General features: G+C 40.3%; 1 protein-coding gene across 1 annotated transcript in view; it reads right to left on the bottom strand.

The window, feature by feature from the left end:
- The window catches only part of FRMPD4 (FERM and PDZ domain containing 4), a 180,643-nt gene that overhangs the window by 31,030 nt on the left and 125,636 nt on the right, over window positions 1-23,977 (bottom strand). The window contains exon 4 of the mRNA XM_074983345.1: window positions 8,119-8,164. Within this exon, the coding sequence (XP_074839446.1) occupies window positions 8,119-8,164 (46 nt within the window). The remainder of the gene's footprint in view (window positions 1-8,118; window positions 8,165-23,977) is intronic.

The raw sequence follows: 23,977 nt of genomic DNA, 5'->3' as shown, positions 1-23,977 counted from the left end.
ATTAATGAATCATAGAGTGGCAGACTCATTTTTTTTCTGATGCATCATCTTCTAGCCAAATGGAACTCATTATTCTCAGGTAATGACCATAAGCAGGAGGTATATACACTGATGCAATGTGTCTGTCATTTTGAGAGATTTGCATTGTCTATGTTAAAAGTACCCTAATTAGACCTCGATGGAGGAATGAGAATATGTGAAGGAAAAACTAATACTAGCAGAACGTAAATAATGCCAATAACAATTCTTTCTGTTTAGAATTCAGATTTATTTTTGTGCTTGTATCATGTTTACTTGTGTATAAACAAACAAAAATACTTTTCTTCCTATGGTTTGAGTTTATTCTGAGGGACAGCTTCATTAATAACCCAGTCCCAACAGATAGCATGCTGAAGGTTCTCATATGGTATCTTAGTCAGTCTGGTCTCTGAACAAGATTGAATTATACAACTGCAGAGGTTTGTTTGGAGGTGATAAAAGGGTGAAGACCGAATACCTCCTTTGCACCCCATGGCTAGCCATATACTTGACATTGCAATCTGCACAACACAATCTAATCCTAATCAAAAACTCACAGTCTCATAAACCTCAGTGGGGCTCTCTACATTTGTGGACCTCTTTTCATCATCAAGAACTTCGATATCACTCCTACAGAGTAAGAATTATTCTACTGAACTGCTACTATTGTTATCTGCAGTGTTATTATTGCAGTTTTGCACAAGATACTAGAGACAAGATAGGTGAGTGTACCTTTCCCAGATCCAGAAAAAAGATCTAAAAAGTTCAAAGGCTTGTCTCTTTCACCAGTAGAAGTTTTTCTAAAAAGATTTTACCTCGCATACATTGTTTCATTACTTTTCTCATTAAGCTGATATTTCAAAATTGGGTCCAGATTTAAGTGAAATTGTTTTCACGTCGAAAATGGGAAATTTCAGAATGTAGAGCATTTTTTGCACCCAAATCACAGTTTTTATGAAATTCTGAGATGGATAACTCTTTCTACCATTTTGCACAAGCCCTGCTCAGACTCCTCTCAGAAGCAGGACTGCCACAATGTAGCTTAACTGATGCTAAGGAAAAGGAACATTTAGCAGCTCCGAAACAAAACATCAGGGTCAAACCAACAGAAAAGGGAAGGAAAAGTCACTTTGGCAAAGTGTATGTCAAATCAGTGCCCCAGAGTCTTATGTTTGGAAAATAAGGTAGCTGAAAAGGCTATACATATTTGTATATATCCAACCTCTAGTTTAGGTTTGCCAGCACCTACTGCCTATGCTTAATCTTTAGTTTACTACAAAACAAAACATATTCCATGCTGGACATGAAATAGGGAACACTGTATTCACACAAGAATGTGTTGATGTCTTAGTCCAACAAAATTCATTGATGTTTTGAGTTGTTCCTGTCCCTCAGGCCAATTTCATGAAACAAAACTTAGCAAGTAATTAAAATACAAGAAAAGGAGGAGAAATAAACATATAGGGTGTGTCTACGCTTGCATTCCTCTTTTGAGAGAGATATGCAAATGCAGCAAATTAAAAATGCAAATGAGGCATAATTTTGCATATTTGACACCTCATTTGCATATTCTAATTTAGAAAGTGCTTCTTTCGAAAGAACAAAGCCAGTGTGGACACTGCTTTTTCAAAAGTTAACCCTATCTTTGAAAGAATCCTTCTTTCCATTAAATAAAGGGAAGAAGGATTTTTTCGAAGATGGGTTTACTTTCGAAAGAACAGCATCTACACTGGCTTTCTTCTTTCAAAAGAAGCTCTTTTGAAATAAGAATATGCAGCTGACGTGTCAAATATGCAAATTTATACCTCATTTGCATTTTTGATTTACCTCATTTGCATGCCTCTTTTGAAAGGGGAATGCAACTGTAAACACACTCATACTGAATAGCAATTAATGTACACAGGCAAATTAAATATACCAGTACAAAGACATAAGTGAAGCTGTTCACTGAGACAACTCAACTTGTTTGCCTTAGCATCTCAGAACAGCAGGAATGCACATGTGAGCAATAAAATAATGAAAACAGTAAAAACTGAAAAGGCAGATATTTTACTGCACAATGACATTTAATTATTACAGTGCACCATCTGATTGTCTTCAGTGTACAGTAACTGTTCCATGTTTGACCCATGAATTTAAATGATGAAGTAGCTGTCCTATTCCTGGCATTTTGTTAACTTTTAAAAATAACATTGTGTATCAGAGCCAACCAATTATATTTTGCTACTTATAGTGCAGTTATAGGCCACACACGTAGACAGCACATTGCTCCCAGGTGAAAAACTGACAATACTTATTTTAATGAAAGAATCATGGAAAAATCAACTGGTTCATTCTGTAGGAAACAATGATGAGATGTTGCCAGACATCCTAGTTTACTAAGGTAACACTAGATCATTCTACTGCAACCTAATATTTGTTCCACATTTAATGGAAGGCTGTGACATACCACCTGCCCTTCTACCAGGCCTATTTGTCTCCGTACCTATATTACTGTTGTGCTGAGTTCCTGCACAGTTATACCTCCTGTGATCACTTAGGTATCTTCTACTCCCCTTACTCTCACTCACGTGGAGGTGAGCTCTGTGTCCTGTTCAATGTCCAAGAAGCATAAAGGAGAAAATGTGTGTTTGAGGAGGGTGTATGTATATGTGGGGTGGTGGTGTTGGCAGGGAGGAGGCTAGGGCAATTAAAAGTAGCATGAGCACTTTGAAGTGCCCGCAGTTACATGGCATGCCGGCACTTTGAAGTTTGACACTTCGAAGTTGCTGCCGGGGAGAATTTGCCTAATGAAGTGCTGCATATTCATTGCAGCACTTCATTAGTAATCTTCCATCAGCCTGATTACCATGCCCCCTTCAAAGAAGGGGGCAAGTGTAGACATAGCCAAGGAGGAACAAACCAGTGTCACCATGGCTAACAGCAAAGTACAAGAGGAGGTAAAAAGGCATCCTGAGGAATACAGAAAGGAGCATAAATTCTGTGCACAAGTTTAATAAGGCAGGACAAGAAAGAATTTGAAGAGAAACTATCTAAAGACACACAAACTACAGCAATGCTTTCAAGCACAAGCAGGACGTGGGCGAAGTAGCCTGTGTAATGGTAATGCTAAAGGAGCATTCAAAGGAGACAAACCCATTGCGAAGAATATATTCAACTCTTTGGACTGGTCTTTACAGCAGAGGACATATAGGAGACCTCCACATCTAAGCCATATTTTTTTTTCTTAAAGATGACAAATCTGATTATTGACACTTCAGCTTGGGACAGTTGGAGGAGGTTTTAACCAAACTGCTAAATAACAGTAAGTCTTCAGGACCAGATGGTATTTACCAAGAAGTTCAGAAGGAATAATAATTATGATATGTAACTTATCACTTAAATCTGCCTCTGTACTATATGATAAAAATTACAATTTTTAAAAAAGACTCCAAAGGCGATCCTGGCAATCATAAGTCAATTGACCATAATGCAGCACTAGACAAAGCTTGGTGACTGTCCAACAAAATGGCAAATGAAATCTATTCATAGGAAATGATGGGGTCTAAGTAGTTGTAACCATTCATGAAAAAGGTCTTGGAGTCACTGCATATAGTTCACTGAAAACAGACACTCAATGTGCAATGGCAGTCAAGAAGAAGGTAGTAAAATGGTGATTAATAACAAAGCAAAACATATTGTAAGGCCGCTATATAAATCCATAGTACATGCATACCTTGAATAATGTGGCAATTCTGGTCACACCACCTCAGAACACATATATTAGAATTGCAAAAGGTACATAGAATGGCAACAAAAACATTAGGGGTATGGAATAGCTTCCTTATGCGGAAGAATTTTATAAAAAGCTGAGACTCTTCAGCTTAAAAGAAAGACAACTAAGGGGACTATGATAAAGGTCCATGAAGTTATGACTGGCAGAAAGAATGTAAATCTACTACTACTACTACTACTTAATCCTTGTACTCCCTGTGGAGCATAGGCCATCAACAGGTCTCCCCCGCTTCACTCTGTCTTGGGACAAAACTTCTAGCTGGCTCCAGGAGTACACCAGTTGCTGTCCCTCAATCTCAATAGATCTTCTTCACATTGTCCAAGGTCCTCCTCTTTTGCATTTTCCTTGCAGGTTCCATGTGAGAACAAACTATTCTGGATGTTGGTTTTCTCAGAGTGTGGCCTAGCCATCCCCACTTTCTCCTCTTGATTTCAATGTCAATTGGTTCTTGTCCTGCTCTGTTCCAAAGCTCCTCATTTGTGACCAAGTCTTGCCATTTGATGTGAAGGATGTACCTCAGGCATCTGTTTATGAGTGTCTGTAGCTTATGATTTTATGACTTTTTAGTAAGCCAGGTCTCACATCCATACAGGAGCACACTCTTCACATTTGTGTTGAAGATCTGCAGTTTTGTTTTTGCAGACATTATTTGTGACCTCCATATAGGACAAAGAGTCTTAAATGCAGCTGTTGCTTTCCCTAGCCTTGCACTGATATCCTTATCTGTTCCTCCATCTATTCCCATAATACCCTCCACCCACCCCTAAAGTAGATGAACTGCTCCACATCTTCCAGGTCATTCCCTCCCAATGTGATGGTGGTGGTGTTGGACTGGTTGATCCTCATTGTCTTAGGCTTTCCCTTTTTAATGCTCAGTCCAGTCACCAAGGCAGTTTTGTCTAGTGTTGTGACTTTTTCTTTCATGTTTTCATGTTGGCTTGAAAGTAGGGTGCCATCTTCAGCAAAATCAATGTCCTCTAGCTGTTTGAAAAGTGTCCACTGAATGCTTAGTTGATGGTGATCTGTTGTCCTGGTCACAATCCAGTCCATTACGATCAAGAACAGGAAAGGTAACAATAGGCCCCCTTGTCGTACTCCCAACAGTATGATGAAGGATTCTGTCAAGACACCTTTGTGAACCCTTTGGCATGTCGAGGGTTCATACATTGAACAAATCAAGTGAATAATTTTGGAAAGTAAATAGGGAAGTGTTATTTACCTCTTCACATAAGAACTAGGGATACACAAGACAATTAACAGGCAGTAGCTTAAAAAGCAATTAAAGAAAATACTTCAGTTAACACAAAGTCAAACTGTAGAACTCACTGTCAGGGGATGTTCTGAAGGCCAAAGGTATAAACGGATTCAAAAAAGAATTAGATATGTTCCTTGAGGACAATTCCATCAATAGCTATTAGCTAAGATGATCAGGGATGCAACATTTGCTCTGGTTGTTCCTAAACCTCTGACTAACTGGATGATGGGATGGATCACTCAATATTGCCTGTTCTGTTCATTCCCTCTGAAGCACCTAGCACTAGCCATTATCAGAACCCACAATACTGGGCTAAGTGGGCCATTGGTCTGATGCAGTACAGCTATTTTTTCTGGTCTTATTTTCCCATATTTGATGCTGCCAAATTTTTTGTATGCAAGTACACTCTGGGGAAAACTGGACAGTTATGCTGCCTCAGAATGGGGATTGTGTGATTGAAAGGGATATTACAAGAGAAATGACATCAAGAAGAAGGGCTGAGTATCTTAGATATCTTGTGCTGCTAATGCAGATGGGAGGAAGATGGATTGGCTTGGCAAAATTCTTATTTTGAAAAACTACTTTCAATGGATATTACCAGTGTTTATGGAAAGTATTTTTCCCTGTCTTTATTTATTTAAATTTTCACAGCAACTTCAAAGTGTCAAACATCAAAGTGCCGGCACGCATGTGCCACAAGCCCTTTGAAGTGCCTGTGCTACTTTAAAGTGTCTTTACTCCTCAAAACCATCCCCAAGCCCTAAAATTTTGAGGAGTCTGAGGAGTCTGACACTTTAAAGTTGCCCCGGGGGAGAATTAGCCTAATGAAGTGCTGCTTATTCACCACAGCACTTCATTAGTACTCTCCCATCACCCTGATTACCATGCCCCCTTCGAAGTTGGGGGCAAGTGTAGATAAGCCCACGGTGAGCCTAATTCTGCTCAGAGACACTTCTGTGGGACTTCTGACTACAAGTGCATGACTGAAGGTAAAAATCTGTCTCAATATTAGTAAAAATATTGAGGTTAAAAAAAAGAATGCAGGTAAATAGCCCTCTTGTGCCTGGTTTGCACATATGTTTAACAGAGCCAAACTTCCTGCTCACTCGACTTCAAGTTTTCTGGAGGGGACCATACAGGGGTGTTTGCATATGTACGAGTGTGCATGTCACTGGCCTCCTTCATGCAGTCCTTTGGGAATCCTGGCCTTTCTTCCTTCCCTCTTTATTACGGTTACTGTAGTTTGGAGTCATAGCACAGCCCACCTGGACGAGATCTTCATTCACTGATCTCCATATTAAGATCCAAAGAGGCACAGGATTGCTCAGCTCTGTGTAGATCTTGGTCATAAAGTGCTGTCACACTACTCAGTGCCAGTGCTTTCAAACAGCACCTTTCACCTGAAGTCCTCACAGTGCATTGTAATCTTCATTTATGCTTCATAGCAACTGTGAGGTGTAGGTATTAACCTCAATAGCAGGGCACGCCCCTTTGTGGCAGGGGTTCAGGAGTGACTGGTGCCTGAAGCAAAGTGGGAGCAGGGGCAACTGGTGCCCGTGTGGAGGTGTCGCTGGGAAGCTGTGCTTCAGGCAATGGGGGCAGCCAGCAAGCTTCTGGCTTAGTAAGGCAGCCAGTCTGGCCCCACCATGCACGGGTAGCGGCGGGATCTCTCTGGATGAGGGAGTTAAACCAGCACTCAATGCATGGGCTGGGCAAGACTTACTTGCAGCAGCTCCATGGGCAGGCCCAGTGGGTGCTGCGGTGGGCATGGCACTATTACCACTGATCACCACGCTCTCTCAGCAACAGTGGCAATGGAGGCCACAGTGGCGGGGGTGTGGAATGGAGGGTGTGGGGGGAGGCTGGGAGAACCATAGGCCACGGGGAGGTAGAGAAAGCCGGAGGGTGGGAAGACTGATCACATTCTGGACTCTTCCAGAACATGCTCATGACTACTGTGGGAGGGATGGACAGACAGCTCGTTTATAACAGCACAGATTTACCAGAAGGGGAAATTGAAGCCCAGAGAAGTTAAGGGACTTGCCCACAGATACCAAGCAAAACATATCAATCAATATTCTCAAACTGATTTCAGAAAGATTGGGCATGGAAGGCACAACAGAGGCTGGGTCTCGGATCTGGGATGGGAGACCTGTAGTTAGGTCCTACCCCTGGGGGATATGACATATGGGCCATGTCTACACTGGCCCAAAACTTCGAAATGGCCATGCAAATGGCCATTTTGAAGTTTACTAATGAAGCGATGAAATACATATTCAGCACATCATTAGCATGTGGGCGGCAGCGGCACTTCAAAATTGACGCGGCTCGTCCAGACGGGGCTCCTTTTCGAAAGGACCCCGGCTACTTGGAAGTCCCCTTATTCCCATCTGCTCATAGGAGGCTGAGTTCTGTTCCCCCCAAACACGCTGTCTGGCCACGCCCATCACTCCCACCTCATACAATAGCAGGCCAGAATGATCCCTGTCATCTCGTACCGATTGAGCCAATGGAGTGGCTCAGTTTTGAGCTCTGGGATTCAAGATGGCAGTATTCATGAATTCCAACTGCAGCAGTGGCTAAAGCTCTCTCATCACAGCATGCAGACTGGGTTCTCCCTTCCCAATACCTTCTCCAATTCCCTCCCGGTCCTGGCACTGCTGTATCACCTGTCCTGAGCTCCTGCTTCTGCACTGCTGGAGATATCATCATTAAAATAGGAGCTAGGAATTTTTGGTTACTAACTGTTGTCTTGCTGATGTACAATGAGAGCCGGTTGGTCTGCCTGGCCAGACAGCGTGTTTGGGGGGAACAGAACTCAGCCTCCTGTTCTAAGCACTAGGTATCCTCTTGGTACAAACAAAAACTTATCATTCTTATCTAAATCACTGTTAAATTGTTCCACTGATGTATGCAGTGGCATTTAGTCTTAAATTTTATCTTGAAAGGCACAGCCTTTGTGTCACATATATTTTTGTTATGTAGATAAGTTAGAGACAGACAGAAAATAGGCAGACGAAAGCATATATGTTGCTAGGAAACTAATTCTGAAAACAGTATAGAAACTTACAGGGTAAGGTTGAACAACAGTCAGGAGGATCGATTCTTTGCAGCTTCTGTAAGAGAAAAAGCAGAGTGAAGATCCATACTTTCATACTCTAATGAAAATAAGCTTTTGTTTCTAATGGAGAAAGCTGTGATCCTGTGACCAAGTGTTTATTACAATCACGTAACTGAGCATTAGAGAGATGAATAATATGCCAAAGCCACAATTCACATTAGAATGAAGTGTTTTCCAATGTAACAACACAAGGTTCAAGTCTGGTTATTATGCAGTTTATGCTGGGAAATATTATTGGCTCCATCAAGCAATTGTGCATGACAATAACAGCTCTCTCTACCGAGCAGGAAGAGAGTTTGTGTCATCAAATCTGTTTATCATTTGCAAAATACTTCTCTCTTTCTCTGGTTTATTAAAATGCAGTTGTTTCTCATGCTATTCATCTCCTGTGGATTTAGAGCCAAATTCAGCTGATGACATGGGGGATGGATGGGTAAAAAATACAGTAAAGGCAGAATTTGGCCTTGAGGGTCTTCCTGAAATCATCTTGGGAAACTGGGGGAAAGGACTGTGGGACAATCACAATTACCATAAAAAGTTTAGAAAGTTCTCAAAGTAAGATTCTTCTTTAAAAGTCTGATGGCTCTTAAGATAAAGTCCATGAAGGAAACCTGGTAACCAATACAATTATCTGAATAGGCAAGTTCACAGGGCAACTCTAAATCCAGTGACAAAGCTATTTAAACTGTAGAAGAAAGCACCTGGAATTTTGCATGCTCAAGTAACTTAGATAACTAAAAGGACAAATAAATGCTTATGTAATTACCAAACGAGAAAATCCAAGTCAATACTTTATTTATTATGTCACAGGATTGCTTGTTTTTTATTAGCTAAGAGAAGTTTAGTTGCCAAGTGGTGAGATGGAGCTGATTTTCTGTAGGCTTTCTTAATTTCAAATGTAATTAATTGTCTATTTACATGATTTATTGCCTGGCTTAGTGAAGTGCAACCACTTGGAATGACAGAACTATTCAGTAGACCAAACTAAAATAAATAACAATTGCAGGGTGAAGCACCATGTCACCAGTTCAATATGTTATCATTCTGTGTGGCTAATTCACTGTATTGAAAGGCCATCGGAAAAAAAAATCAAATGGAATTGTTGGAAAAGAAAATATAGGAGACATGCCAGGACTGGCAGGAAAGTCAGTTTGGAATGTACCTGGTGAAAACAGCAATTTTTTCACAGGATTCCAACACTCCTAAGAGAATCAGTTAACAGTCTAGCCCCACCAGCCCATCAGATTCTACTCCTGTGTATGGGATTGCACAAGTGTAACTGAAAGCAATTTTTGATTTTTTTTTTGCGATTTTATAGTTAAAATGATAAAACTTCCTCACTTTTCACAGCAACTTCCCATTAATCATGACATTGGCTTTTTTTTTTTCATTAAAACAGTACAGCTATCCCCTTAGCAAGAGGTATTGAAAGCATTGGTTTATCTATTATAGCCTCCATCCTAGGCAGAAGAACAACAAGAATAACAATACGAATAACAGTGGAGCTTTGGAAGAACTACATATGGCACATAAATTAGACATCCTTTCTCAGGAAAGTTTACAAATCATTGAAGCCTAGTTAGAAATGGTTGCTTGAATGAACGTTATAGGAATGATTTTTTTTTTTTTATTTTCATGACTGATATTCTGCACTTAGGGCGCTAGATTCTATTAGTAATATTTATTCACTCGTGAAACAGTGTGCACTCCTTGACTCATGGCACTCACCTTTCTGAAGAAAAATAGCAAATTCTAGGATCATGGATGTTTATAGAGAGAATTACCTTAAACCTCTATTAAATTAAAGTTAACAGATTTTTAAGACAAAATATAATTCTTGTTTTTACAGTTAAATAATAATAACAGAATTCTATCTGACTGTGTGAAAAACCTACTACACTTTTGGGTAATCAAAAATATTCAATAAATGCAATTTGTCACATGAAATCTCATCTCTGCAAAGATGGCCTGTCTTGCCTACCTATTTATCAATATCTATATCTATCCAGGTAGGTAAGTAGACAGACACACAGAGAAATTTCTGATATATTGCAGAGCCATAAAGCAAATATTTCAAGTCCAACTAGCCACCTTCCTTATCACCAGCCCACTAATGCATCTTCCTACAAACTTATTTTAACAGCCCAATGACTGGGCACTTTTAAATTTTTGTCATAAAAATAATTTCCCACAGAAATACTTTCCTTCCTGAATCCTCCTTATATTGAACCTGTCAGATAGGCAAGACTCAGATTGGACGAGTATCATTTTTATACTAAAAAGGTCATACATTTGAAATTCTATCTTTAGGGAAATTCCAAGCTTCCTAACAGGACCAACACTTGCACTGGAATGACCTTTAACACTGGATCATAAAACAGGAATTTTTCAAGATGTATCTGGTCATTTTCAGAAATTTTTAGGGCTCCCTCAGAACCTTGTACAATTGGATTAACAATTCTGAGGCATCTGGCTTTGTGGACAGAGACATGCACAAAGGAGGAATTACAATACAACTTTAAAGTCTCTAAAACATTACTTAAAACAATTTTCTGTAATATATATGGCACATGCAAAACACATGACCATGGCACAGAATATACACGTTGTATCACCATCTGTTTGAGATGACCCACATTAGTAAATAAAATAACAATACCGTGCTCTTACATCAGACTGTTCAACTTTCAACCTTAAAGCACACACCCATGATTTCAAAACTAGCCCAAGTTCACAATGATGAAACCCTTTCCATGTACATCATGTTGTACAGATACAGTGTATGTGTGTGTGTGCGTCTATCTATGACAAAACCATATACTTTATCATGTGTATATATACTTGATGGAGCATATATATATGCACATGCACACAACCCACCCATCCCCACTTGTGTGTGTTATTAGACAATAAACTCATCTCAACCATAAGACCAAACTTAAATTTGCACCATTTTGCTCTCCTAAAAATGTCAGGAAGGCAGTAGCATATGGCAAGGATAAAAACCAGACTCTTAAAGTTTCCCTTTGCACAAGCCTTCTTTTCTGTTTTATCTAAATACCTAAAGTATAGCTCCAGATGATAGTCTAGGCATATGGAAATTACAGATATTTTGAACAGATTTTTCACATTTTTATTGTACTGATCCACCCATCACTTAATGGTGTGAAAAAATTGGAATCCAAAGTAGAATTACATGAAGGCTAAAAAACCCAAATCTACAGTAAACTCTTTTATATCCAGCAGCCCTGGGACTGGGAGGTTGTCAGATATTCAACTATTCTGGATAATAGAGAGGTATAACGAGCAATGCATAACGCTAAAGAAAAACAAGATTAGATATTAATAAACGAACAAAATTGTACGCAGAGTACTTTATTTACCAACAACAGTGGTATTGTAGACTGTACACTTATACTGTATTTGCGGTATTTGTTTGTATTTACTGACACTATACTGTATTTATGCAAAACTTAACTAAAATTTGCTTATGGTTAAAATGCCAGTTATATGGGAGTTCTGGATGATAGAATGCTGGATATGAAAGTGTTTCTGCATATTTCATGGCATTGACAAAGCCTGTAGATTTTTCAGGAAGCTTTACCATAGGCCAAACCTATAAAGAATTCAAGTACTTGTTACCAAGTTCTCTTTGTTTCAGGAAAAGGAATTAACTGATGAGAACAAGTCTACAATCACAAAGTTGAGATCGGAATGGAAAATTCAGTGGCTCATATCTTTGACCTTTGCAATCTCCTGTATGATGATTGTATGTGTCCATTCTGTCTGTTTCTTGAAGGTACTTCAGACGTAGGAGGAGCAGAATACCCATGGTCTGAGAATCAAATTACAGAACATTAAAAAGATCAAAGTAGTATTATTGAGTATTATCTCCCTCAGATGACATGAGCTATTAGCATCCTGAAGTAGTGCTAGTTGTTGACTTTGTCTGTGAATTTGCATGTGGGGAAATACGGTCCCTCTTTTGCCATTCATGTCCATTTGAATCAGAAGTAACAGGAAAGAGGGTTGGGGAGGGGTCATATATTGAGACATAGACCAAGAAATGAGTTGGCTATGTGCCTCCTAATCACAGAAAATACAGTGTGTAAGGAAGGAGAGTGAGGGAAGGGTACAGTCATTCTTAAGAACTCAGAGCTATCACTTATTATTTGCTGTCCATTTTACTGAAAAATATGAACTCTTTTACAACCCTCAGACGTATACTGGATATCCCACTCCATATAAATAAGAAGACAAAGTCACCAGCAAGGGCGCTAATATTGTATACTGTACTTAGAAACTGTGTTACACAATAGCAGTATTATTTATATTATGATAGTCAGAAAAGTCCTCCTTTTTAGGCCTAAACTTATCTGTTAGCTCCTCAGTGTAAATCATGAGATTATAATATTATGGTTTGTAAATTCAAAGACAACAGTGACATCATTAGAATTTTCCTTTTCTAATATTTCCATGTTGCATCTTGCATTCTGGGTCTTCGCCATATGTCACAAAGGTCTGTGTTTCACATTTCCATCTTTTTGGGCTGAGAACTATGACTGTCACCAGAGACTCCATCCATAACACTACATTTTTTTAAGCCAGAAACTGTAGTTGTGTTCAACCCCGAGTTAAAATCTAGGATCAAAAAGTAATGGGTTGGCAAAAATGTCAATCATAATCAAAGCAAAATGAATCCATCTTTACCTTCAAGGAACTAAGCTAAGAAAAGCTCTGTGGGTATACATTTAATGTCATTCATTTACTGCGATGATTAAGACAGTGAAAATAAAGATTTTTCATCTTGAATCTGAGATCAATTTACTGTAGTTCATTATGCGTGGCTTCAAAAAGGTTGCTTTTATTCTAACTGCATATACATGTGAGTAAGTATGTATGTGTGTGTGTATGCACACACGCAATCCCTGGGTTTCTGGCTATTTCTGAGAGACAGAAGTTGTCCTCAGGCTCCATGTGAATGTCAGGAACATTTCTTAAAGAGTCACTGGAGCAGAGGGCTGAACCCTGTGTCTCTCACTGGCCAGATGGGTGTTCTAAGCATCAGGCTATAAGATGATTCTTCCTTGCATCTCTCGGGACCAATGATGCTTTTACTATTTATCCACAGCAGAACATTTTCAAAAAGAGCGGTTGAGGGAGCTCCACATAAGACTATCCCATTGGCCAGCCGCTAGATGCACCTAGTCTTACCCTTTCTCCACATCAGACAGAACAGGAAATGGAACCTTCAGCTTGGGCCAATACCAATATTAGGCATGTTTTGCACCATACTACTAATTAAGCCCCACAAGCAAGACAAATACTTTCTCAGCCTGTCTTCCTCTGGTCGGTGAATAGCATTGGGACCTAGACAGGACAGAGGCACCTAGAGTGAGGCAGCAGTGCAGATGTCACAAGACAAACATTAAAGAACTCTTACTCTGAACATTTAGGTAACAAGGGAATTCAGATGACTACAGGATAGATGGCTCTCCAGTTTGGGTTTTCTGAATTGAAGTGGAGCCTTAATCTGGGTTTTAAGCACCTATATCCGGGAGTTTGGTGCATGAGTAGTCTTGTGGATTCGAGCTTCTGACCCAGCATCCTCCACAACTCAGACTAAAAGCCAATCACCAGCTCTAATGTGGTACACAGTGTTAGAATTCTAAATGAGACCCTCATTCCTGACCCCTTTTAAAAGGCCTGGAGCATTATAAAAGGGCCCCAAAGTCCTGGTTCTGGTGGGGGCAGAATTCCTACAGTCCAGTCACTGAGGAAGACAATAAGATGGATGCCTCCCAAAGATGCTTTTGCAAGGCCACAGGACACAGCACTGAGGAAAGTCCAGGCAGCCCTGTGGCTGTAAGGTTCCCATAATTGAGACAGGCACCCAGAGTTATCCAAATTATACTGAAGCTACACCTACACTAGCACTTTTGTCTGTATAACTTAGTTGTTCACGGATGTGAAAAAACACCCACCTGAGTGATGTAAATTACATTGACAAAAATGCTGGTGTGCACAGTGTTGTGTCAGCTGACATAGCTAATGCTGCTCGTTGGGGATAGTTTACTCCAACAGGAAAGCCCTCTCACTGGCACAGAACAACTATAAGAGAGATCTTACAGTGGTGCAGCTTCAGCGGTACAGCTGTACCTCCATAAGCACTCTAGTGTAGATATGGACTGAGAAAAGCCCAAGACAGGACTCAGGTGGGCTGAAGTACAAAAGTGCCTTAAGGCTCTTAGAGAACTTAACCCATAGCAACTGGCAGGAACATACAATGAGCCATTAAAGTTAGAGATGCTCCATAATAATCTACTAGAATTTCTAAAGGCACTTTGTAGTGAGTTTAATTATTCCAGGCAGTATCTCAGTTTGGTCAGCCAAGGAAAAAGCATTTAAAAACCTCCTTAAGAGATTTAAGTCTGCAACTACAGATATGAAGATTTCCAGTAGCAGAATTAGTCTGTATGTGAAGCTGGTAGTTGTGCAGGGTTCATATTTAAACACATCTGACCCCACAAATAGTTCAAATAATGGATGCTTACAATGGCTACCGCCACAGAAAAAGATATAAGGATGCAATTATTACTGCACTGCAGGATCAAGTAGAAGTAGAAATGAGGCTGATAGAAAGGACACTCTGATTCTAACATAAATATCTTCCATAATAGCAAAAGGAATACAGAAAATTACTGTCAAAGCAAATTGCTTTTTATATAAATGTTCTCTCTTTTAAAGGTTTGGCACAGTGTGAAAGTTGATCTTTAAAACTGTCACAGTCTGCAACTGGCACTAATTGGAACCCTTCTTGGCAGTCTCAGCACGGGGCCAAGGAGTGAGTGTATGTGGAGATTGAATTATTCTTTTGCTAATAGAAGGGGTCCCTTCAGATCAGGACTGAGACATGTTGGCTGACAATGAAAAGAAGCTTGTGCTGCTACTATGAAGATTTTGGGGATGAGAGAAAGAAGTCCTCTCTTTCTAGGTCTGTCTATCAGCTCTGTGGAAACTGGTTTCTCTTTAAATTTCCTGTATTGTCATCATGGTGGGAAAGCCCTCGGAATTCTACCTATTTCTATTTCACTGATTTACTACCTCAGCAATTACCACCACCACCACAAAAACCAAACCAAACCAAACATACCATCCAAAATGCCAGCTCTTTATATAGAACCCCTGAGTTTTGGAGCTCCATTTACAAGAATGCACGTAGCATCATAAACTCTTTGGAAGCCTCAACAAGAGCAGATTGTGGCTACTCAATCACTTAGCAGTGTTAACTGCATCCAGCGTATTACACCAGTTCTTTGTTACCCCTCTGGCTTTCCTGTCCATTTCCAGGTACAAATTGAAATTTTAGCCTGGAAAAGTTGTGTACGGATGGGGGCCTGGTTATTCATTTGAACAGCTTTTTCTTCATACAGTTATCAGTTCCAGTGCTTATGAAGGCTGATATGTTAAGTGGCATTAAGTGGAAGGACTTCAGCTTTGGTGTTCATATGCCCCACTGATCTACCAGAACCAGCATGGCTCATTCTGGCCCATGTGTAAGCATGTGGAGCTTTATGGATGCTCATGTATGTTTGGGTAGGAACGAGTCTTTCGTCTAGCCATAATGGTAGCATTTTCTGGTCACTTAGCACTGACATAAATGATTACAAAAGGTGCAAGGCAGCAGAGAAACAGACTGCAGCTGCATACAGAATGTTCCCAGTGAGAAAAATGGACTTTTTAAAAATGGAGCACACTTGTCTCATAATTAATTGTTCAGCTTTCTTCCTCTAATTAGCCTTCCTGCTTATTTGTTTTACAGGATCAAAAATAGATAAATTGTGATGAACCCTCATCTGGAATTCAGAGGTAACTCAGCTGGGTCAAAGTTTTGATTGCTGTGCACTCTCTTTTGCTAATCACCAAAGTTCCAAGACCTCAGAGGCAGAGTTAACTTTAGATGTATAATCAATAAGGTGCAGTGAAGACTGGCCTCAAGAGGGCCATTTATCTCATGTCTCTGAGAAGGGAAATTACATACGTACTGTAAATTGCATTACAGCAGTAAGAAGGTGGTATTTAAAGTAGTAATACAGAGGAGGCAGACCTCACTTTTAAAAAAAAAAGGCAGCTCTCATTCCCTTGAAAAGGTTTAAGACTTTATTCACCAGGCCACATTGTTGTTACTGCATGGCACTGAGCCGTGTATATTGTCTGAGTAAGAGTGTTTCCTACAGAAACGGACACATGGTTTTGGTCAGAGTTTCCAGGGAAGAGAAGTGAAATTTTGCACACACTTTTATGTGTGCATGTGTAATCAGGTATTTGCAAGTGGCATATCAGATGCACATGGACACCTTTATATTAGACATACAAAACTCTAATGCTTTGGGTCAACAGACTCATAGGTACCTCACATTCAGAATGCAGATGAAGCCACCTTCAGTAGACATACCAAATATGCAGTGTTCTACAATAAAACCAGAGCAAACACCATAAAGATGATTGTGTGTGCTACAAAAAAGATAGCACTGCCAGAAATTTCTAGTCTTTTCAATACTTTCCCCTTGCTCTGAATTCCTTGGGATGTTTCTGATGCTGAGTGGGTTCATCTAGTTGGGGGATGGGTGAGGGAAGATGCACTAGGTGAGTCATGTTTTTGAATAAGTTTCAGGGTGTAGAGGCTCTTTTGTGATTGAAATAAGTTTTGGCAGCTCCCTCATCTGTCTTGATGAAATTACCCAGCTATTTGATTTTTACCCCATCAGCAGAAGAAGGCAAAGTGTGATTAGGGAAAGATGGGAGTAATTCTTCAAAACATATGACTTTTTTTCTAAGCAATTATTTCCCATTATTGTTTGAATATCCTATGAGACAAAGACACGATTTTTTTTCTCTCTACAGAACTGTGACCCCTGTCAAGAAAGCCCCATTTCTAAGTTGTCTCTGTCCTGCACTACCAATTATAGTAACAAGCAACGGTCCAGGACTGAGGTAATCAAAACTTGCACTTCCTGCAGTGGATGCAGAGGCCAGGCTTGGTGAGACTTTAGATGACATCTTATTGAGTATAAAGGATGACTGACTGAAGTGCTCAGTGCTGACTCCAAGTGCAACTCCAAGGTTGGTCTCTTGAGACTGCCTCCATGACTAGGACCTTCAAGCCAGCAGGGAGATTCTTCTGGGCTCAAGGCTTAAACTCCTTACAAATTTGGCAGTGCTCTTTCTCATAAACTTCTTCTAAGTAGTTGAGACAACTCAAAGGTATAGACTTGCTGCTTGCAGCATAGGGTTTAAACTCCATCAATTGAGGCATGCCTCAGCATCAGGTGAAGGGACAGCACTGCTATATGAAAGCAGGTTTGTCCAAATTATCTAAAACTACTGAAACTACTGAACTATTTACACTAAAATTTTAGAAGAAAGAAAACCAAGGGATGAGATGGCCTAAGCAATAAGAGGTTCTAGCAACTGTCACAGGCAGTAAGAAGAAACTGAAGGAGAGCAGAATCAGCAGGGCCTTATACTGGTGCTATGGGCATGTGAAACTAGAGGACGCTAAACTCAATGCAATGGAAGGAAAAATTTCCAGCATCTGTTCTTGGATTATACCATACCTACACTGGAATGAACATGAGCAAGCACTTCAAGAGGAGCCTGTTACACTCCACTCACCCATGAGGAGGCATCCTAACAGTGAGTCCACTCTTCTGTACATACCCATTCAGCTCAGCACTAGTACAATATGCTTAAGCTACATATAGATGTAACGTATCATAGAATCTTAGAACTCTAGGGCTGGAAGGGACCTCAGGAGGTCATCTAGTCCAGCCCCCTGCCTAAAGCAAGATCAACCTCAACTAACTCTTCCCAGCTGGGACTTAAAAACCTCTAGCAATGGAGATGCCACCACCTCTTTTGGTAATGCATTCCAGTGCTTCACCACCCTCCTGGTGAAATAGCTTTTCCTAACATCCAAACTACTCCTCTTACTCTGTAACTTCAGACCACTGCTTCTTGTTCTGTCATCTGTCACCACTGAGCACAGTCTCTCTCCATCCTCTTTAGACCCCCTTTCAGGAAGTCGAAGGTTGCTATCAAATTGGCCCCCCGTCTTTCCTTCTGCAAACTAAATAAGCCCAAATTTCTCAGCTTCTCCTCACACCTCATGTGCTCCAGCCCCCTAATAATTTTCGTTGCCCTTCACTGAACCCCCTCCAATGCATCCACATCCTTTCTATACTGGGGGACCAAGAACTGGATGCAATACTCCAGATGGGGCCTCACCAGTGCCGAATAGCAGGGAATAATAACTTATCTAGATCTGCTGGAAATGCTTCTCCTAATGCTCCCCGATATTCTGTTAGCCTTCTTGGCTACAAGGGCACACTCTTGACTTATATCCAACTTCTCATCCACTGTAATCCCCAGCGTTTACGCTTATGTGCTTTTCTGAACTGGGGCCTACAGTGGCTACTTCTACACATGCCCCTTCTTCCAGAAGGGGTATGGTAATGAGCAGCCCAGAAGATGCTAATGAGGCACAGATGGAAATTTCCCATGCCTCATTAGCATATGGCCATGTGATTTGGAGTCTGGAAGAAGCTCTTCTGGACTCCAAAATACACATGTAGAAACCCCCTCTTCCTCAAAATTTTGAGGGTGTTTGTAAGTAGAGGCAGTAGTAGTTTGCTTTGAATGTGGGGAGGGCAGAGGTGCACACTGATATCTAAGAATACAAAGCCCGAGGATAGTCAGGAGGAACAGGAAAAGGACTAAGTGGGAGCTCTGTGCAGGGAGTGGGAGGCAGTCAGGGCAGTGGGGGAGTTTGGGGAACCTGGGATAGGAGAGGGGGTCAAGGTGGGTACTTTGCAAAGGGAGCTATGAAACCTGGCCTGACCATCCTAGATCCTGCCTGTGTTCCAGCTCATTCCTGGGCAACCAGCCTAGGAAGTGCTTCGGTTACTCCAGGTCCCGCTTTGATCTCCACCCCCAGGAGGTGTGGAGCCCCACCCCTGAGCGCACAAAAAAAGTTGCTTCAGAACTGTGCACTGGGCTGGAAACATAGGTTAGTACTCAAAATATCTCTATTGTGGGGGCAATAGCCCTTGCTACCTCTTTCCCCATTTCCCTCAGTTCTACCACTCCTGTTCATAAGCACAGAGTGAGGTCTTCCTGTGCCCAGACCTTGCCACAAACAAGACTGCACTGACACATAACTTGCACATGCCTATCCACACTTTTTCATTATAAAATATGGTAAATACAAACACTCATAATTGTGGAAGCACACCATCCTTGAACGAGAGAGAGAGACACAATAATTTACCCAGAATTAAACATAAATCCCAACATAACATCTAGAAAAGCAGTTGATGGATCTCCATTCCAAACGGCTAAATGTAGTGCCGTGCATGTTGAATAGTAACAGAGACGAGCACGGCTTCCTCTCTGTTACTATTCAACATGCAAGGCACAACATCTAGAAAAGCAGTTACATTCTGTGGCCTGTACTTTAGATTTTGGCAGGATTCACTTGGCCTGTGGACCACACTTCAAGCATACCTGCCTTCTCATACAGCAAATAGTTCTGTCATAGGCAGGCTTTGTCAAAGATTCAGTGTGGTTAGCAACACCATTTTTAATCAAAACAAAAAAGCAGTAAAGTAGCACTTTAAAGACTAACAACATAATTTATTAGGTGATGAGCTTTCGTGGGACAGACCCACTTCTTCACATCAAGTGGGTCTGTCCCACGAAAGCTCATCATCTAATAATTATTTTGTTAGTCTTTAAAGTGCTACTTGACTGCTTTTTTGTTTTGATAGACTACAGACTAACACAGCTCTCTCTGTCACTATTATTTATGTAACAGCTTGGGGGTTGGGGATAACCACATCGCACCAGAGGAGTGGAGATGTATAATGGCGGTTTATAAATATAATACATCAAATTGTTATAAATACTTGGGGAAATGAGAAAGGTTTATTATTTCAGTGACACGATGTATGAACGCTCAGTAAGTACATAATTTATAAATGTGGCAAGAGCAGTGTAAATTAAGTTTTCATAAACATCTAAATAAAGCCAAGCTAGAGAGGTGAATTTAATATTTATAATGTGATAAAATGCAGCTTTGTACTGCACAGACATTCTCTATTCCAAATTACTGTAGAGATAATTAATATTAGTTTAAAAAGCAGTGGCATAGATGTACCATAGAATAGTTACAAAATCAACAGCAGAGACAGAAGGACATTCAGATACTGTAAAGATAAGTCTTTAATGTGAATGAGACAGTGCTGTTATGATACACAGAAATATAGAACTGTGCCAGCTGTCTTGTGCTAAAGAAAAGACCTCTTGGTGAGACCATGACTGAGATTTTCATACACGCTCATGTGAATTTGAGATCACATTTCTAAACTCAGTGTATTAAATATCACAGAGGCAAAGCCAATCTGAAATAAGTTCCTATGCTGAGCATACTTTAATTATGCCGCCAAACAACTTTTGTACCCTTTTACAATTGTTATACCATCTGTCTGACTCTTGCACTGAAATCAGCAGCTACAGCATATGCTTATGAGCGGCTACATTCATTGATATTTTCCCCATCATGTTAGACCAGTGCATAGATGATGCTGCGGTTCAAGGACAGGCATTTTTCTGACATAAGTTTTTCATATGAAGTTTCTAATTGTTTTTTTTCCTGAAAGTTATTTTGGTAAACTGTTGAAGATTAGAAGATAGCCGAATCCATTACATGACCTTAGAATGTTTTGTTTTAGAGACTTATCTGCACTTGCAGGTATAAAGTGATTTCTGTGATGTGAAGTATGTTAAATTATTTTTTAAAAAGGAAGGTCACTAGCAGAAAGAGAAAAAAGAAGGTGGGAGGGAAGATGTTTTAAAATGAAACACATTTATTTAATTCTGAAGCATATAATATTTTCAAGTGCTGTATCTCAGAGACTGTGCTCTCTGTTTGATAGTATTGAGTTTATTGCTCTGGTTACCAAACATATTCAGCTGAAGAGTAAATCTTTTGAAATTTCAGCTACCTGAATGCTACTTCTATTATCTACTTTTGAGGACTTGGGTTTTCAATCTGATCTTAAGAGAGTCTTGTCCCCTTTCCTGTGTGAACAAGTTTCTGTTGGAAATTTTGAATATTAGATTTTGCTATAGAGGCAATTTTAAATGCAAATCTTCAAAAAGAACATGATGGCTATATCTACACTTGCCCTCTCTTTGAAGGGGGCATGGTAATCAGCCTGATAGGAGATTACTAATGAAGTGCTGCAATGAATATTTCTCCCCGCACTACTTTGAAGTGCCTTTACCCCCAAAACTTTAGCGTGGGGACTTTGAAGTGCCCGCAGCTACACGGCATGCCATCACTTAGAAGTTTAACGCTTTAAAGTTGCCGCGGGGGAAAATTAGCCTAATGAAGCCCTGCATATGCACCACAGTGCTTCATTAGTAATCTCCCATCAGATTGATTACCACGTCTTCTTCGAAGAAGGGGACAAGTGTAGACATAGCTGATGTGTTTAGTTACACATTAAACAAAATTTAGGTGGTCACTGGCTCACTGCTATATCTCCAAGCTTAGAACATTGGCAGGCACTGCTGCAGAGATTAATTCAGAATGACTTTTGCTTACTGAGTATGAGATGGAAATTTGGTTGGGTGGGTGCCAAAATCGTACATCCACATGCCAGTGGAAGCTGCATAATTCATGACAAATGAGATTTTGTAAAGATTTTTGTGACCAGCTGAACAAGGGACTCTTCTTAAATTCTCATGCACATGGCACAGTAATTCAGACCAGAATCCTGGCACTCAACCCCCTTTATTTGTGCATCTGCATATAGGAGTCTTTTCCAAGTGGAAGTAATTGCTATGTTTCTCTTCCATCTCAAAACCAAGGAAGATTTTAAAAAGTGGGCAGAATCCAAGGGGAAATTCTGATTCAGCAGCATGGCTGAGCAGTTTAACACATGTTCCCATTCATTTATTGTACAGAGCACCTTGGACATATGTGTAATGCTTTAAAGGTACACCTTTTTAAAATTATTTTAATGTCAATATTAAGTTAAATTGTTAATCTATTGAAATTACAGCTCTGGGTTCATTTTTTTTCTTCCATTACTTTTCAGTGACTGACAGGAAAATCATGGCTGACTGAAATCAATATAGTTATGTTCCTAGCACTCTCTCCTAACTGGGTGCTATATTTTGCTATTAATGTACATAATTTGGTTTACATTATCTTTGACAAAAATTGCTAATAAAAATTTCTTAGGTAAAATGAAAAAGCAAATGCACATTTATCAAGAACTGTTTGCAAATTCACAGAAGTCCCTCATTCGGCGTGAGAAAGAAGCACTTCCAGGCAAGCACTACCCATTGCAGAATCCTAAGCTTTCATTCGAAAAGAAAGTTCTGTCTCCTGGTGTTGTGAAGATAAGCTTCTAAACATGAACAAAGCGTAAATGGAGGCAGTGCTGTGTTCCTTAGTCCACTGCTGCTAAGTGCTGCCGCACCAGCTCAGAGTGTTGCCAAGCTGCAGCAGAGTGAAAACTAATTGGCTTTGTTAGTCAGTGTTCAGAACCCAGAGGGAAGAAGTTAACTGAAAAGATCCAGTGAACTCTCACAATGCTGACTGGGAAAACTGAGCGGCTGCAGACTCTGGAGCTGTTCACTGGAGCTAGGTAAGAAAGAGGATCTTATAGCTGCCATTTCACCTTACAGCAGCTGGGAAGGTGAGGGAGTGAGGGAAGAGAGATGAAAAAGACGGTGATGCCAGGAAGGAAAAGAAAATACAGTATAAGAAAAAGCAAGAGAACAAAACTTGGAGGACAGGTTGGATGAATTTTACAGATATTTGTTGAATAATTTATTTGACGACTACCTTTTGTAGTATTCAGCCAACTCCTGTAGCTAGACACATACTATTAGGTGAACAGAGACATTCACTGAATGACATTGGCAAAGATTATTTATTTTTCTATTATTCAATCACCCCTTAAAATACTGAAAAGATTGTTCATTCCAAAGCAGGTCCTGTGTTCCATTTCACATCTGTAAAGGACCTGTCACTAACATTTTGAACACTAACAGAAGCAACCTCCTAGATGCTTTGAGCAGCATCTGTGTGACCCTACTTCTTATTTGATCGCTGATTTTGGTTTTTCACCATGTTGAAGAGCCCCCGTAACTGCTCCTGCTGCTGCTCTGCTTTTGCAAACTGAGTGAAAGAACAATAGCAGATTTGTACTGCCACCATTTCATAAAGTATAACACACTTGCAAGAGAGCTGTTCTTTCCACTACAGGGGGGCATGACATCTCAGGGTTCTTTCACTTTGGCAAGCAAGCATTGGGTGCATTTTTCAAGCCCCCTACCTCCTCTTTTGGATTGAGTTGTTTTGGCTTCCAATGCACCCATGTTAGTCATGTGTAAATTGTTATTATTTTTGGAGTGACTGTCCATGCTGATTAAGATCAGGAACTGGTATTTCCAACATTTGTTTTTTCATTAGGTAACAGATAATGCAGTAGCAATAGAAAGGTCACAGTGCCACTGTCCCAGTGGATATAAAAAAATGTCTTTTCACCAACTGACTGCTTAAGTTGTTTCCCAAGAAACATGGACCTATATATCTCTCTCAGAACTGGAAAGGACCTTGAGAGGTCATCAAGTCCACCCCGCTGCAATCACAGCAGGACCTATCAGCACCCCGACAAATTTTTATTTTTTTCAATCTAATCTGCCTCAGTCCCTTAAAAGGGCCACTCTG

The sequence above is a fragment of the Carettochelys insculpta genome, chromosome 1 (assembly GCF_033958435.1).
Source record: "Carettochelys insculpta isolate YL-2023 chromosome 1, ASM3395843v1, whole genome shotgun sequence".
Taxonomy (NCBI): Eukaryota; Metazoa; Chordata; order Testudines; family Carettochelyidae; genus Carettochelys; species Carettochelys insculpta.
The sequence above is the reverse complement of the archived record's forward strand: the minus strand, read 5'-3'. Positions and strand labels throughout refer to the sequence as shown.